The 15,172-nt window shown below is 31.2% G+C and overlaps 2 protein-coding genes across 10 annotated transcripts; both read right to left on the reverse strand.

Moving 5' to 3' along the window:
• On the reverse strand, positions 1 to 4,586 carry LOC101223123 (nuclear transcription factor Y subunit B-1). 7 transcript variants are annotated; one of them, XR_004216826.1, is made up of 7 exons: positions 4,019 to 4,441; positions 3,783 to 3,912; positions 3,537 to 3,542; positions 3,314 to 3,397; positions 3,145 to 3,186; positions 893 to 1,432; positions 1 to 403 (listed from the first exon to the last, which is right to left on the reverse strand). XR_004216826.1 is itself a non-coding variant. In XM_004143559.3 (6 exons), the coding sequence occupies exons 1-6, from the start codon at positions 4,240 to 4,242 to the stop codon at positions 362 to 364; spliced, it is 528 nt and encodes a 175-aa protein (XP_004143607.1). In that variant the 5' UTR covers positions 4,243 to 4,586; the 3' UTR covers positions 1 to 361. The 7 variants fall into 7 exon arrangements, 5 of the variants coding, with proteins under 5 accessions (XP_004143607.1, XP_031741694.1, XP_031741693.1 ...); XR_004216827.1 differs by lacking the exon at positions 893 to 1,432 and having other exon boundaries at positions 3,314 to 3,437; XM_004143559.3 differs by lacking the exon at positions 893 to 1,432 and having other exon boundaries at positions 4,019 to 4,586.
• Positions 4,393 to 13,084, reverse strand: LOC101222891. 3 transcript variants are annotated; one of them, XM_031885829.1, is made up of 9 exons: positions 12,877 to 13,084; positions 12,135 to 12,615; positions 11,608 to 11,725; positions 11,350 to 11,471; positions 10,189 to 10,274; positions 9,199 to 9,308; positions 9,059 to 9,091; positions 8,614 to 8,673; positions 4,393 to 4,518 (listed from the first exon to the last, which is right to left on the reverse strand). In XM_031885829.1, exons 1-8 carry the CDS (start codon positions 12,965 to 12,967, stop codon positions 8,617 to 8,619), a joined length of 1,098 nt encoding a protein of 365 aa, XP_031741689.1. In that variant the 5' UTR covers positions 12,968 to 13,084; the 3' UTR covers positions 4,393 to 4,518; positions 8,614 to 8,616. The 3 variants fall into 3 exon arrangements, with proteins under 3 accessions (XP_031741689.1, XP_004143606.1, XP_031741690.1); XM_004143558.3 differs by lacking the exon at positions 4,393 to 4,518 and having other exon boundaries at positions 8,362 to 8,673; XM_031885830.1 differs by lacking the exons at positions 4,393 to 4,518; positions 8,614 to 8,673; positions 9,059 to 9,091 and having other exon boundaries at positions 10,127 to 10,274.
• Positions 13,085 to 15,172: the final 2,088 nt, after the last annotated feature.

Here is a 15,172-nt window from a genome sequence, read left to right on the forward strand (position 1 = left end):
TTCATGGTAAAAGGGAAGGGGAGAAGGATATTATGTATCACTTTCTTAATAATTCGAAACAAAAGAAACATAAGTGGGGGAAAGAGGATAATATTTTTCCAGTTTCCAAATTACCAAAGCAACTATACTAAATTGAAGCTCCCAAATTTACAAGAATTTTAGCTGACGAGAGCATCAATAAAATCGAAGCCTAAATCAAAATCAAATCCAGAACCAAAACAGGAACCCCAGAAAATATGTATTATAATATCATTGTTTTCATAATAAATTAGCCAAATCGATTGTAAAGAAGCTATTTAGGTGTTGAACGCTTCTACCAGCCTCAGATTTCAAGCAATCCGAGTGGAAATGCAGGAGATTCCTAATCATTATTCTGCATTGAAGGAATGATCATGTGCTGTCCCTGTTGAATGCAGAAACAATAAATCACCAAGTCAGCAAAATCATTCATTAGACAACTAACCTCTATAAAAAAAACAAGAAAAAATAAGTAAATAAATTTCTCTTTAAGTCATGCATGTTTATAGATAGGTAAATATCAATGCTGTACGTATTGTGAATGTATATATATGCAAAATCTCATGCATGTCTCCATTGCATTGAGGCTTATTCCACAAAGAAATCTTAAAAGAAACCAATTGCGTAATCTTGTACAAATCATATTCTAAAAACCAGAATGAGGTACTCATTTTCCCATAATGATGTCAGAAATCTATCGCTTCTCCTCAAATGGAACAAGAATTTTTCAAGAATTAAACGATAGTAAAAATACTATACAAAGGTGCAGAACACACGGCAATTTCTTCTGCACATTTTTTAAAGGGAAAATTTGTGTTGACACAGTAAGCATAGGAGGATGGGGGGATCTGTTTATTTCTCAAATATGACGTACCAATAAGCATAAAGACTCGAACAGCCAAATTAAAATAAATGCTTGAGTCACCCTCACGCAGACACCTCAGCTGCATGAAAAATTCACCAAACTAGCCACCAGACCTCATAATCTTAAACTTTATTAGTGTAAAGAACCTTTTGATCCAAAGCAAGAAGTTGGAAAGGGTTTAGATATCAATCAAATAAAAGATAAAATTACAATCTACTATATGGTCCTCAATTCGAAGATCTCGTCGAAGTTTAAATAAGCATAAAAATGCTAAAAATCAAAAGCCCGCTAAATTTTCATATTTCAACACTGCTTTTCATTCTAACCCATTTCAACACTGACGATCTACAGACTTCCACCTATTTTTTTTAACAGAAGGCTACCGTGCAAACCCCACAATTTTTAATACCCAAAAAAGGGAGCTCATAAGACATTTATTCACGCACGCCGCCATGAGGATTTGTACTCATAACCTTTTTAGGATACCCTGGTTCTTTAAACCATCAAGCTCAAAGTTAGCAAAGGCGGATCATCATAAATTAATAGTCACTGCATCAATGAGACATAAAATCAAAAATTGATTAGCCAAGCAAGTTCTTTGACTCCCTGGTAAAAAGTAATTAAAAGTGGGTAAGGGAAGAAAAATTCCATGAGGCTAGTTTCAGAGGCAGAACGCGGTTTAGAAAACTGGCCTGGCACAAACTAATTGATACAAAGGTAAGCCTTCTTCACTTAGCCTGGCATATATCATTGCCAGTCCTCTACAGTCTTGTGCCCAAATATAGCCTGTTGAAACGGAAGTTTGGAAGACTTATAGAAGATCGCTAGCCTTAATGGGGAAAGGATGAACTCTAGGTTGGTAGGAGTTTAAGTTATCATTAACATGATAATTAGATGCATGATTGAAAGATTAACACAAAGGTCTTTTCACTGTGAATTTGATATTCATGTGAGTAACAACCTCAACGTGGTAGCTGCTCCTAATAATTTGTCCTCCTTGCGGAGGTCTATATTTAAGTCTTGCAACATTCAACTATCGGTGATTGCCAATGATTGGTGGGGTTACTTATAATTAGAGCACTTCTGTATAGTTCTATAATTCTATTAATATATTGGGAAGGAATTTAAGGAGTTAATCCTTCCAACTGGTTTAACCTATATTATGTTTGTATTTTCATTTGGCTACATTAAAAGTTAAATATTATAACAAAATAATCTTTAAAAAAAAGTTGAAAAACACGAATACCAGGTTGTTCAAAACTAAACATTTCATCATCATCATCATAGCATCAAATTTACGCCACCACCATAACATAAAAGCCTCCATGGCCTTAAATGATTTAATATCATTCCATAAAGAAAAAATTATGATATCACCAACTACATAGCTATTTTATAGCAACTACAAATCTATGAGACAGGTATACAGGATATCCTTCTACACTAGGACAAATAGCAAGAAGATTACTACAATTCAAATTATTTTGAGCAGTGAATTGATGGTAAACACGCATATCCTCCTCACAAGAAACCCTCTTATGACAGGTAGCAACAAGCTAATGCAATTCATTTTCTTTTCATCCTATAAAACCAAGAAGGAAGAACTATGAAAGAATGATAGAACATAGTATTTAAGCATTATTTCAAATTACAGATATTTTTTTAGACAATGAAATCTTCTTTTTTCTGAACAATAAAGTGTTCCACACTGTGGAGAGGGGAGGGACCCTATGAAAGTTTGATCTCTGGTGAGGTTTCATGTTTCTATTTGAGCTTCCACTTCGAAAAGTTTTTGTAATTAAGCTTAGGCAACATCATTCTTATGTCTAAAAATTCCTCAGAGAGAAATAAAAGGTATGTATAGTTTTTTTTCTCGACCATTTGAGACAGTTAGAATAGTCAAGTTCTTTTCTTTAATAATATTATCTTCTAATAATCATTACATGTATATCAGAAATACCAATAATTGGTTTTGTCCTGGCGACATTAGGCATTTTGGAAGAAGAAAAATGCACTTTGGGGCAATGGATTCGGCCTCCATGTTGGCCACTTAACACCTAGAATAAATCCTACAAGTTTCTTGACAAGCTAACTTCACATTACAAGCAAGAATAGTACTAAAAGAATAGATAAGATCATCTATATATGAGGACTACATTCAACAATTAAAGACGAGACTGTTAATAACAAGAGGAGAATAATAAACATAAATTTCCTGAACAGAATGCATGTTGAGAAATTTAGAGAAAATAGATTATTACTTGAGTGTTAATGTAGGTCAATGATCCCGGCTGCATGTATTGCTGCACATATTCAAACCAAAAGTCCAGGAATGATAACATAATAAAGGAAAAAAAAGAAAAATTGATTTGTCAATGGAAAAGAACATAATTTCTCTGTAAACAAAGAATCTACAAGAACTCAACAAACCTGGGAATTTTGACCAGGCAAGACTCCAACTGCATCTCTTTTAGCAGACTCATCACCACCCCTAGAAGATCCTTTAGCATCACACTGGAAAAGTTTACATTCAAGCAGAAAAGCTCAGCCGATTCTTTTCTCACAAAAAAAAGCTCAAGTTAGAAGGGGGGGTGGTAGTGGGGGGGTACAATAAACCAGTAGAATACTAGGTTTAAGAGCCGGTTTCAATTACCTCCAACTGAAGCAAACACCAATGCCCCCACCAATAAAAAAGGGAAAGGAAAAAAAAAACAGAAAACAAATGTGAGCACATCATACAGATGAGATCAAACAAATTACATAACCTCACAAAATAATAATAATAATAAAAAATTCAACCATATCGTGATCAGAAAGAGCAATACCGCAACAGTGATATTCATGTACAATAACGAATTAACTCTACATAAAACCAAAATAAATAAATAAACAAAGTTACCTCTCTGTATCTATTAAGGTAGGATTTAAGGGGATCAATATATTCCTCAAATCCCAACGTGGCCATAGCCCAAAGCAAATCATCACCATTAATAGTCTTCCTCTTCTCTTTCTGACACTTATCACTCGCCCTAAACACATCGAATCCAATCAACATCAACATCAACATCATACAAATCACAAAAAGAAAAAAAGAAAAAAAGAAAAAAGAAAAAAGAACCCAGATCAAAACCATACTCGCTGGTAACGAAGCTAATGAATTCAGAAACACATTCCTGGACGGTATCTTTAGCGTCTTTAGCGATCTTGCCATTAGCAGGTAAAGCTTTCTTCATGATCCGACTAATATTAGCGATGGGAAGGAAACGATCTTGTTCACGAACGGCAGCAGCAGTGTTAGGGCTTTGTTCACCGCCGCTTTCATGGCTGCAGCCGGGAGGACTGGTGGGAGGGTCGGCCATAGGAGAGGAGAGAAGAAAAACAACGTGAAGGGAAGGAAGAGGAAAAGAATGGGATGGAAACCCTAAGAAGGGGAATTGAAAGTGATTATGGAAGAGAAAGTAGCGAAGAAGAAGGAGGAGGAAGAGGAAGAGGAAGAGGAAGAAGAAGAGGGAAATTTTTGTATTTGGCGCGCTTGTTGTTGTTGATGCTGAGATTGGAGAGATTGGGGATTGGTTGAATTCTTTTTTTCTTTTGTATTTTTTGTTTTTTCTTTTATGAGGGGATTTGATCTGACGCTGGAGAAATGAGAGAAAGTGAAAAGGGGAATTCTTTAGTTTGAAGAGGAAGAGGAAGAGAAAGAAGAAGGTTTTTATTTATTTATTATTGCCTTTTTTCGTTTCATATTTATCATGCTATTGCTTTCCTATTTTTGGAAACTCTTTCTTTTTTACCTTTCTATAAATAAAATGGATAATTAAATATTATTTTTCCAATCTTCAACCAACTTTTTTTTTTTATATCCCGAGTGTTCAGGTCAGTTCACGCACACTTCTCACATAACTATTGTAATCTTCAACTAACTATAATCAACATTGTTTCAATTGGTAAAATATTTTTATTCTTCACTCCAATATTTGTTGTTTTTTTAATCAAACAAAAATAGTTTCCATATCAAACGCATGGTATCATAACATAAACTAAAATACGGAAAATTGCAAAATGGACAAACTATTTATACTTTATGCAAAATCAATTTTTGTCCTTTACTTGTTTTTTTACCACAAATTATAAATAGTTTGTATTTATTTATTAAATTAATTTTTTTGTAAATTTAATAATATACTAAAATATTTACGACTTATGTAACAAAAACAAAAAGTCAATTAAATTGGTAAAATATTTTCATAAATTTAAAGTTGCTTCTAATATTGTAGACTTGTCACATCTCATTGTTCTTGTTTTTTGCGATTTATTCATCTTCTCTTCTGGATTTTATTTCTTTTATTTTAATTATCTTTTTTTTTCTTTCTTCCAGACTGTCAAGATCGTTTAAATATCACTTTGATTTAAACGATTGTTTACCATAATCAACACGATCATTTAGATTTGAATAATTTTTTTCATAGTTAAAAAAAATTACACATTATGTATAATTTCCTACATGATCGTGTATCATGATCATCTATAAGAAGAATTACACAAGCATGTGTGACCGATATTTTTTTGTATTTTTCATTATCGACCTATAGCCTTTTTTTTATTTTCAAGATCGTTATATATATAGTGTAAATATGTTGTCTGTTTGTTATATATATTTTTTTAAAAAAAATCATTTTTATTATTTTTGAAAAATAATAAATAGTTCTGATTAGATATATATTTTGTGTTACTTTTAAAATTGCGATTTTTTAAACATGGGCATGTTCTTATGTTAGAAAAAGAAAAAGAAGTGTGAAAGGGTATTTTCCTTTCAACTCTTACAAGAAATATTACAATGCTCACAACATTGAGTTAGAAGTCAAAAGTTTTTTTTCAAGTGTTCTCGTGCACAAGCTTGTTTGATTTGTTATAAGATAGAAGTATTTTGTTTGATTTGTTTTATAGTAAAAGTGTTTTTATTAATTACAAATCACTGTGAAAGAATTCACTAGTGACCGTAGCAGTTGAAGTTAGCCGAAGGGGGTGATTGGAGTTGACCGAAGGCAATCGTTGAAGGTGGTGGGCAATGATAATCGTTGGAGGCAACGACTTGCATTAATAGCTAGAAGTAGTAGTAGATGTTTCTCATACAAATTAAACACTAAAAATTCATATTTTCTAAAAGTTTATTTCAAATGTTTATTCTATGACACGTTATTTTATAAACTCATTTTATATGTTTTGACAATATCCGTTTTAGGGGATGATTTGTTGAAATATTGTATTTTCAAAAACTTAATAGTAAGATAAGATTGTTTTAAAACTTGTTAGAAATTTGTTGTTGTTCAGAAAAACGAGTGTAACACTCGTCCTATGGGAGAGAAAATGAGTTATTCTTGCTATTGTCTATTCGATTCAAAATTTTTGTGTTATCAACCGAATTTTTCTATGTTATGTTTTTTTATTTATTTCATTTTATTTGTTATTTTAAGCTTGTTTGTTGTTTTTAAAGTTTATTTTTAACTTTTTATCTTATTTTTAAATTTTATCTTATTTTCATTTAAGATGAGAAATGAAAAAAAAATGAAATATGAAAAGGTATTTTGTTAGAAATTTAAATAAAAAAATAAAGAACAATAATATTTAGATACACAAAGTTTAAAACAAAAACCAAAAGAAAAAAAAAACAAGTCAAAATATGATTCATAACAATATTTCAATATTAAAAAAATTAGCATTAAAGAAATTCATAATACACTAAAGTTTTACTTCTTTTATAGATATATACATTGAAACCAATATAAAACAAGATAACAAAAGATAAGTTTTTAAATGAAGAATTTAAAGAAATTCTTAATACACTAAAGTTTTACTTTATTTATTTATATATATATATATATATATATATATATATATATATATATATATTGAAATCAATATTAAACTAAAAGAAAACAAAAGATAAGATTTTAAACAAAGAATTTAAATTTTAGAAGTGTTTGTAAAAATATCAAATTTAAAAGAAAAATAACTCGCACTTTAATAATCCTATGATACACCTAATTATTTATCATATTTGTAATATGTAAAAGAATGTTGTCTACAAATATGTAAAAGAATGTGTTATGGACTGCTTTTTTTTCTATAAAAAAATTGTCATTTGATAACAATTTTTTAAAATTTGACATGTAATTGAAATTTTAAAAAATATTATTTGAATAGAATAGAAGAATTAAAATATAAATAAGTAATGAAAAAAAAAAAAAAGAAGAAATGATTGAGCCTTGAAAACTCAACCAAAGAGAGAAAAAAAAACGCGGGAGAAGAGAGCAACACTATTTTGCCAAAAAGTTTTCAAACTACACTATTTTCATAAATATTTTTCAAACTACACTATACTGATAAATACATTTTGAAAATGTTATATTAATATAATTTTTAGGTAGTTATCAAACACAACACTTTATATTTTTTCCTTTTTTTTAGTTTAATCACTAAATCTCAAACACATTTATGGCCATGCTGCCAATCTCTTCTTTTTAGGAAATTTTCTCTATCAGTTCAAGCCCTAAATTCCCAGAGGCCATACGTACACAATTTGAGAAATTTGGTGGAAATGCCCAACTCGCAAACTATGTACACGAGTTCTGGAAACACTTCATTTTTCACACCAATTTTGAGTTTTTAATCTTTTATTTTTCACATTACTGAAATTTGTGTTTTCAAATCTACCCCAAACCAGATTTTTGTTTTCTTTTCTCCAAAAAGTCCATTATTCTTGGGGTTACACCAAATCAAATAATACATATTGTATTCTAAAGGGTAAATTATAAGAAATGGTCCTAAGCAACAATTAGAATCAGGTAAATAATAGATGGTCCTATATGCAATAACTATAATCTTTTAGTCATTCTTCAAACTAAAAGAATAACATTGGTATAGTAGTTAAAGAAATAATTCTTCGATGCCATTATGGTCTCTAGACTTTTCCTTGTTTCATTACAATCTTAACTCATAAACTTTGTACAAAAAGTACGTCTTTGCACTCATTTTTTCATAAATAATTATATTGCAGAAACATAATATATCTACCGTTGTTATTATTATTATTATTATTTTGGTTTATTTACCTAATTGAATAAGTAACTATCTGAAGTCAAATCTAGTATGTTGTGGTTAAATTTATAGTGGATTTGGGTTCTTGAACAAAAAGAGTTAATAAATTTAAACATGAGAAACAATAATCAAGCATTACCTATTTAGTTTGCCTGTGTTTGTGTCCAACATATGTCAAACTCTCGAACACTCTCACACTTGTTTGACACATATCGAACACTTGTTCGTGCAACAAACGTGTTAGATGTTAGAACACTTGTTGAGTAGTAGAATAAGAGAACACATTTATTACCATACCTATAAATCTTAAGTATAAAATATATCAAGCTAATATTTTTAAGCTAATAAATGCATCAACCTATTTACTCTCAATTTTCTTTAGGTATTTTTAAATGGTATATTTTAATAAATATGTCATTATATCATGTCCTAAAGTTTTAAAAGATGATATGGCAGTGTGTTTGTGTCGTATCGGTATCTGTACTTCTTAGGCATTGCCATTATGTAGGTTTCTTTTTCCCAAGTCCTAATTTCAGCTTTAGGTTGTTAATTTTATGCGCAATTTACTGACATACATCTATATTCAAATGCAAATAATTCACCCTATTCTAGTCTACAAGAGTTGTTTGTAGCACCTTTTACACGAAGTAACCAATCGGGAATGCTTCTGAGACGGCTCTCTCCATTATCTCTTTCTGTTCCAAATGCAATCAGAAAAATGTCTTTATTAGTCATTTCATAGTTCCAAGGAGAATGCTTGGCAAGCAAGTTAACGTAATCCAACTATGGTAGTATGTTTGGAAATGATCGTGGGATTGTTAAAATCACTTTTCTCACGTTCAAAATCAATTCAAAATTCAAATTCAAAATCAATTTAATGTTTGATATTATGATTCTAAATGTGAGTTTAATCATTAAAAACATGTTTAAGATAAATTTTGAAAATTAGAGATTTTGAAGATTAAAAAGCGATTTAAGCCCAATCAAAATCACTCGCAAACATGCGTAAGGGTTAAATATTAGAAGCTGACATCTAAAATAGGCAATTCACATTTATAACTAGCAAGAAAATTGTTTTACCTGGATTGTACTTGAGATCATTCCAGGAGCATCCTGTATCAATCAGAGGAGAATTTCGAGAAAGTAAAAAGAAAGCATATTAATTAAAGCCAGAGAGAGAGAAAAAAGTTTGTTTTTAAGGAATTCAAACTTTTATGAACCTTAAATGACTTCTTGTTCCATGATGTCTCACTCCACGTTTTCGAATCGAGCAAGTCCCATACGCTAGGGATGCAAATAGTATTCACGTGCTCCAAGATTCTCAAGCTACCTGTCAAACACGTAAACTTCAAACTCCTTCCAGTATATGAAGTAAAATGGTACATACTTTATAACGGTATCAGAGCTTCTACCATTCAAAACAAACGTGGAATGCTGATGATGGAGTTGTTGCAAGAGAAAAAGTGGATGGATTTTTAGGGGGAAATGCGAAACGAATAGAAAGAATGTACTACCAGAACCAGTAATAAGAAGCAAAAGGCAGTTATGAATTTTGTCCCGAAAATGGACAAGATTCACTAAAATAACAATTCCATTTGTATTATCCAAAAAAAAACCCTTTGAAGCAAAACAGTCCAACATTTAATATAAAATACTCATCATCATTTCTCCATTGTTTTTTTGAAAATTCTCCATTTGCTATCTTAATTCTTAACGTATTTACTTTATTTCCCTCCATCTCTCCAAAGATCTGCCTCAATCTCGTAGAGGTGTGTTCATGTCAAAAGGATAAACACACATCCGTAATATAATTAAAGGTTATGCAAGGGTAAAAAATAGTTCAAATTTATTTCGCTTATTAAAAAAAGTGCAAGCCTATTCTAGTATAAAGCAACCATTGAAATCCACCTGATTTGGGGGCAAATTGGTTTGATCTGGAAGGTACTGAATTGATGCAGTATAATAGGAAATAATTGGACTAGCAAACTAATAGTTAGCTAAATTCTAGTATACAGTGTTATAAACTTGCCAATGTAAAAAATAATTGGACTAGCAAACTAATAGTTAGCTAAATTCTAGTATACAGTGTTATAAACTTGCCAATGTATAAGAAAAGCTGACCCTGTATAGACGATGTTTACAACTTACAATTTATAAAACGAAGAGAAAAGCAGGTAAAGCCATACGGGAGAGGAAAACTAGGAAGTTACTTGTAATAAATGCTTCTTCCCATATTTCATTACTTGACCAAGTAGGTGCAACTTCACGAAATGAAATGCCCTTGCTCGAACAAGCCCTACAAAGAACCAGTTAACCTTATGAATTGTTTGAGCGAATAAGGAAATTATGCACTGTAATCACCAAACAAAAGAGGGAAAAAAGAAAATAAACAGGAAAACAGAAAGAAAGAGAGAGAGAGAAAGATAAGCATGTGACCCATATTCTTCAATGAAATAAGTTGCACCACATCCTTGTTTAATACCAATAATGTCATACAAGTAAAATTTTCCTCAATGTACATTTGACATATAAAATTGTCTAAGAAAAATTAAGCTAAGATGTTTCAACCATGAAATTCAAGGATTCGTATGTGTAATTGAAAAAAAGAAAACGAGAAGGAAAAAAGGTACTGGATAAGCAAAGGGCTATAGCCAATTACATGTAATGTGATAAGAGTTTTGGAGGTTAAAGTTTTCACTTCAGATCTGTAATACAACTCAACAAGAAATTCCTGCAGTGCTAATCTTTTGCATTATTGTAAACTGGCTTTATTGTTTCATGAGCTTTTGCTTCTAAAAATTTATCTTCAATTCCTTGATGTGTCTGGTTTAACCATAGTAAATTCTATAGTATTCTCCAAATAGAAATTATTTTAGAGAATCCTGGGAAGTTTGCCCACTGATTCAAAAGGCTTGTCTAGGTGCTCTTCATCAGAGATGCAGGGCAAAGCCAATCTTTGTAAAGGATACTTACCTGGTACTAAGCACGTGCTTGAAACCTAAGGTGCGTGAATTTCTTGTTCTTTTTCAAGAAAATGTTGGATACCTATTTCTACAAAAAAAAAAAATCTCTTGGATAGAAACCTCTTTTTTCTGATGGCAGGAAAAATTACAAGTTGAACACTTGTTTCCATTATAAAAGAGCTGGTTAAACTCTCAATCATCCAAATGATGGTTAGATAAATTAGAACTGCCATTGGTAGACAACCAAACATATTCAACTAATTGGCAGCCGGTGCATAAAATCATGAAGTCCAAAACAGATTCTATATCTGACACTTTCTTTAAAGAACCACGTCTTAGAAACTAAAAATGAAAATCCAAGATAAGGCAGAAACAATAATATAAAGATCCGAAACAGGAAGGACCTACTCGATGACTAATTGACGAATAACTCCAGTCAAAACACCATCACTAACGGGAGCTGTCTGCAGTTCAAAGGAATATTTACTTTTGGAATCAAGAGCACTTGTTTCCTTAGATTCACTATTATCCTGCAAAGATTTTCCATGGAACACTACGAATATAAATTTTAAGGGAACAAGAAAAACCGCCAATGTACACAAAAAAGAGGCAAAAAGTTTGTTTAAAGAAGCCAGTTGATCAGCTTCGAATGTTATGCTTACTGACCTTGCGGCAAACAACAAAAAAGTTTGTCACGCTGCCTTCAAGTATCTGGTCACCATCATTTGACAATAAAAGCTCGGACACGGACGGAGGCCTCAATTTTTCCAGAGACTTCCTACGCCTAGTAAATTTCACAAAGAACAAAACAAAAAGATAGAGTGATGACCCAAAAATGTGGTTAAACCATTTACATTGAAAATGAGAGTGATTTCAAATGGTTAAAATCACTTTCGTTGGGTTCAAAAGTAATTCTATGTTTAATTTTGCAGGTTCAAATGCATTTTTCATTATATTAAAATTGATTTTGAAGGAATAGAACCATTTTTAAAGAGAATTCGATCAATTTAGAATCACTCCCAAACATCCCATTATACCATAATACTCTCCGTTGCAACCACTCGTTTTGATTTTCCTGACTGTTTGAATCAAAACATAACCTGTTTCTTGTTTCTTGCCTTCCCATTAATTCCAAGATAACTGTGAACAACATTCAATCCAAACAATCAAAGTTGCGCACTCACAAGTCTCACCTAACCCAATCTGAATACTTAGCCGCAGCAACATCCCTCCCTCGACCCACCACAGCCAGATTCGCACCATTTTCTGGGACACCAAATTCACGAGGAACGTAACTACCAACATATACATGCACATCAAGAGCCTCTTTAACTCTTTCTACATCCACAAGACTTTCATTCTCACCCAAAATTTCCAAGTTCACACTCACAACCACTGTAATTGTCAATTCTTCTCCCTCAATTCTCTCATTCAATGCAGTTGACATCACTTTTCTCATTGAATCATCAACAAGCGTCCGGATAGCCGGTTCCCAAGGAACAGAATCGATCCACGACGGTTTTACAAGTTCATTGATCGTTTTGTTCGATTCAGACAAAAGTAACGGGCTTGAATTCGACAGAATTTTCACCGATTGAGTCAATCTTTTCATGTGCCTATCCCAAAACAGAATGCTCGACGCATTGTTAAGTGACCGAGTAGTAGTATAAGCACCTAGAATAATTGAAATCGACAGTCAAAACAGCAGCGAAACAATATCCCTAAGATTTTTCAAATAATCAAATCGCTTAGCCAAACGAGTTCACATACATTTGTTTTCCTACAGTTATCTGTAGTACATCTTATTAGAGACAACAAACACTAAAGTTTTGAATAACGCAAAATTTCCTCAAAATAAAAAACGCTTGTTTTGAGCTTCACCGATGAGATACAACCGAACATTTCTGAAGAAGGCAAAATACAAGTTTACATTACCACGATGAGTTTCGAGGAAGGTGGCGACGGGAGGAGCTTCGGAGCCTTGCAATAAGGCGCCATTGCTGAACAAGAATCGGAAGCTCGTCATGTTGTTCGATTGATTCGATCACTCCCAAACGAAATTATGGCAAATTTGTTAGAAGCTTTGAATCGTCGACTCTTTTATTTCTTTTGTTTTTGGTGTCCCGCGAATTGGCCATTTGTGTTTCGTTTGGAAAACTAAGTTAGGTTGTAAATTTAAGGGATAGCTCCAAATTTAAGTACAATTTTTAAAAATTTACAAATATAATAAAAATTGTCAAATATTATCGATATATAAGTCTATCATTGATAGACCATGTTGCAAATATTGATTTATCACCAATATATCATATGAAATCTATTAACGATACAAGTCTATCCGTGATAGTTTACTATATTTACAATTTTTTTAAAATGTTGCTATATCATTGATTATTAGTTCTAAAATAGTCCTCCATTCCAATTTTCCTAAATTTAATATCTCAAACACCTAACTTTCATACCAAATTTTGAGTTTTTATATTCTATTACATATAAAATTAATATATATGTTTATTAGAAGTATTAATTTGAAGGCATAAAAAATCTATTAATTTATGGTAGTTTTGAAAATAATTATTTTAATATCGGTTTAATTACTAGTTATTATTTTAATTAATTGTTAGTTAGTTTTTGTTTAATTAATTTTTAGATTATTATCTACAGTATTTCAATAATTATTTTTTAAAATTACATTATTTATTCAAATTTACCATATTGGAAGTATATAATCACTTTTGGATACAAATCTCAGAGTTAATATAGTACTAAGAGTGAAATTTCTTAGCCAATTAAACTAAGTAACTAATATTTGTTTGTTTTTTGAAAAAAAAAACATAGTTTGGCATTGCCCGATTTCGATTTCAATTTCATCCCCAGTTTTCAAGGTGTCACGTTTTTAGCTTAGTTTTAAGTTTACTTTTTATTTGATCTATATAAATTTATTTATGTTATAGTTTTACCATTGAGTTTCGCATCTAGTTTTTGTTTCACCTTGGATTTTTACTTTATACACTTCGGTCATGAGCTTTCACGGTTATAGTATGAGTTATTATAGTTTGTGTTATATCATGTTTTTTTTCACTATTATTTTCTGGTCTAAGTATATTAGGTACATAAAATACCACTTTTTAAAAAACATAACACATTTGACTAGATTATACAAATTAATTTATTAATAGTGGGAATAAACGTCTTCTACAATTTACTACTATAACATATTTTATAGAAATTGACGTGTAATCAAATTATATCTTGTTAATTAGATGGTTCATATAACAAATTTTAATGCAATCTCCATATATGACTATTAGCAAGTTTAACAAAAAAATAATAATAATTTTACCAGAAAAAAAACATAAGTGCATTTTAAACTATATTATTATACTTAAACTAAAAGTTGGAATGACTTTAAAAAAAAAGTTTATACAAATTATTTAAACACTTTTTAAAAAGATATTTGTATTTTCTTAAAATAATAACACAATAACAAAGTGTGATTTAAACTTTTAAAAATAAATCTCTTTTGTTTGTTATATATACCCAATACCCAAATGTTTTAAAGGATAGTAGGGATAGTTGCTTGTTATCGAAAGTTTTGTTTGTTATATATACCCAATACCCAAATATTTTAAAGGATAGTAGGGAGATTAGCCTAAAACCTGAAAATGTTTTTATTAAAAAATTTCAAAATAATGATTTTATTAAAAGTTTTCAAAAAGGGTATTATTAAAAATTTTCAAGTTCGATCAATGGCGATGGAAGGTTGGCTAGCGACGGTTGCCAAGGTTGATTGTCGAAAGTTCACCACTGGAGTAACCGAAGGTGGTGGTCAATCTTCATTGACCGAGGATGATCATCAGATACCAAAAATTGATCGACAAACATCACAATCATTGAAACAAATCCTCTTGGGGTTGAAGAATAGCAATGACAGGCATGCTCCAAACAAGAAGTGAAATAGCCCACTCCACGCACCCCTAGCCCCAACCAAACATGGGCTGAAATTTAACTATTAGACAATATTTGCTTTAACAGTTAGGATTATTGAGTCATACAGACAATTTGTATATATACAAAAGGGTGTATTTGGACTGCAAATGGACCAGTGAGCCTTTTTCTTGCAAACACGGTTCATTCCCATTAAAAAAAAAGAAGACCTAAATGCTTTCATTCAAAAACAATTTGTAACTTTAAATCTCCTCTTATCAGTCAAATGAATAAGAACAGTAAG

Source organism: Cucumis sativus, chromosome 5 (assembly GCF_000004075.3).
Source record: "Cucumis sativus cultivar 9930 chromosome 5, Cucumber_9930_V3, whole genome shotgun sequence".
NCBI lineage: Eukaryota > Viridiplantae > Streptophyta > Magnoliopsida > Cucurbitales > Cucurbitaceae > Cucumis > Cucumis sativus.

What these genes read in the sequence shown, in the direction of transcription:
- LOC101223123 (XM_031885831.1), bottom strand. Translation starts at nt 4,242, where the DNA reads ATGGCCGACCCTCCCACCAGTCCTCCCGGCTGCAGCCATGAAAGCGGC. An exon ending in TGCCTGGTCAAAATTCCCAG is followed by an intron (nt 3,187 to 3,313) that starts GTTTGTTGAGTT and finishes GAATATGTGCAG; the next exon opens with CAATACATGCAGCCGGGATC. An exon ending in TGACCTACATTAACACTCAA is followed by an intron (nt 2,466 to 3,144) that starts GTAATAATCTAT and finishes TTGGTTTTATAG; the next exon opens with GATGAAAAGAAAATGAATTG.
- LOC101222891 (XM_031885829.1), bottom strand. Translation starts at nt 12,967, where the DNA reads ATGACGAGCTTCCGATTCTTGTTCAGCAATGGCGCCTTATTGCAAGGC. An exon ending in ATTCGTCAATTAGTCATCGA is followed by an intron (nt 10,275 to 11,349) that starts GTAGGTCCTTCC and finishes GGTTCTTTGTAG; the next exon opens with GGCTTGTTCGAGCAAGGGCA. An exon ending in GGAAGAAGCATTTATTACAA is followed by an intron (nt 9,309 to 10,188) that starts GTAACTTCCTAG and finishes CGTGTTTGACAG; the next exon opens with GTAGCTTGAGAATCTTGGAG.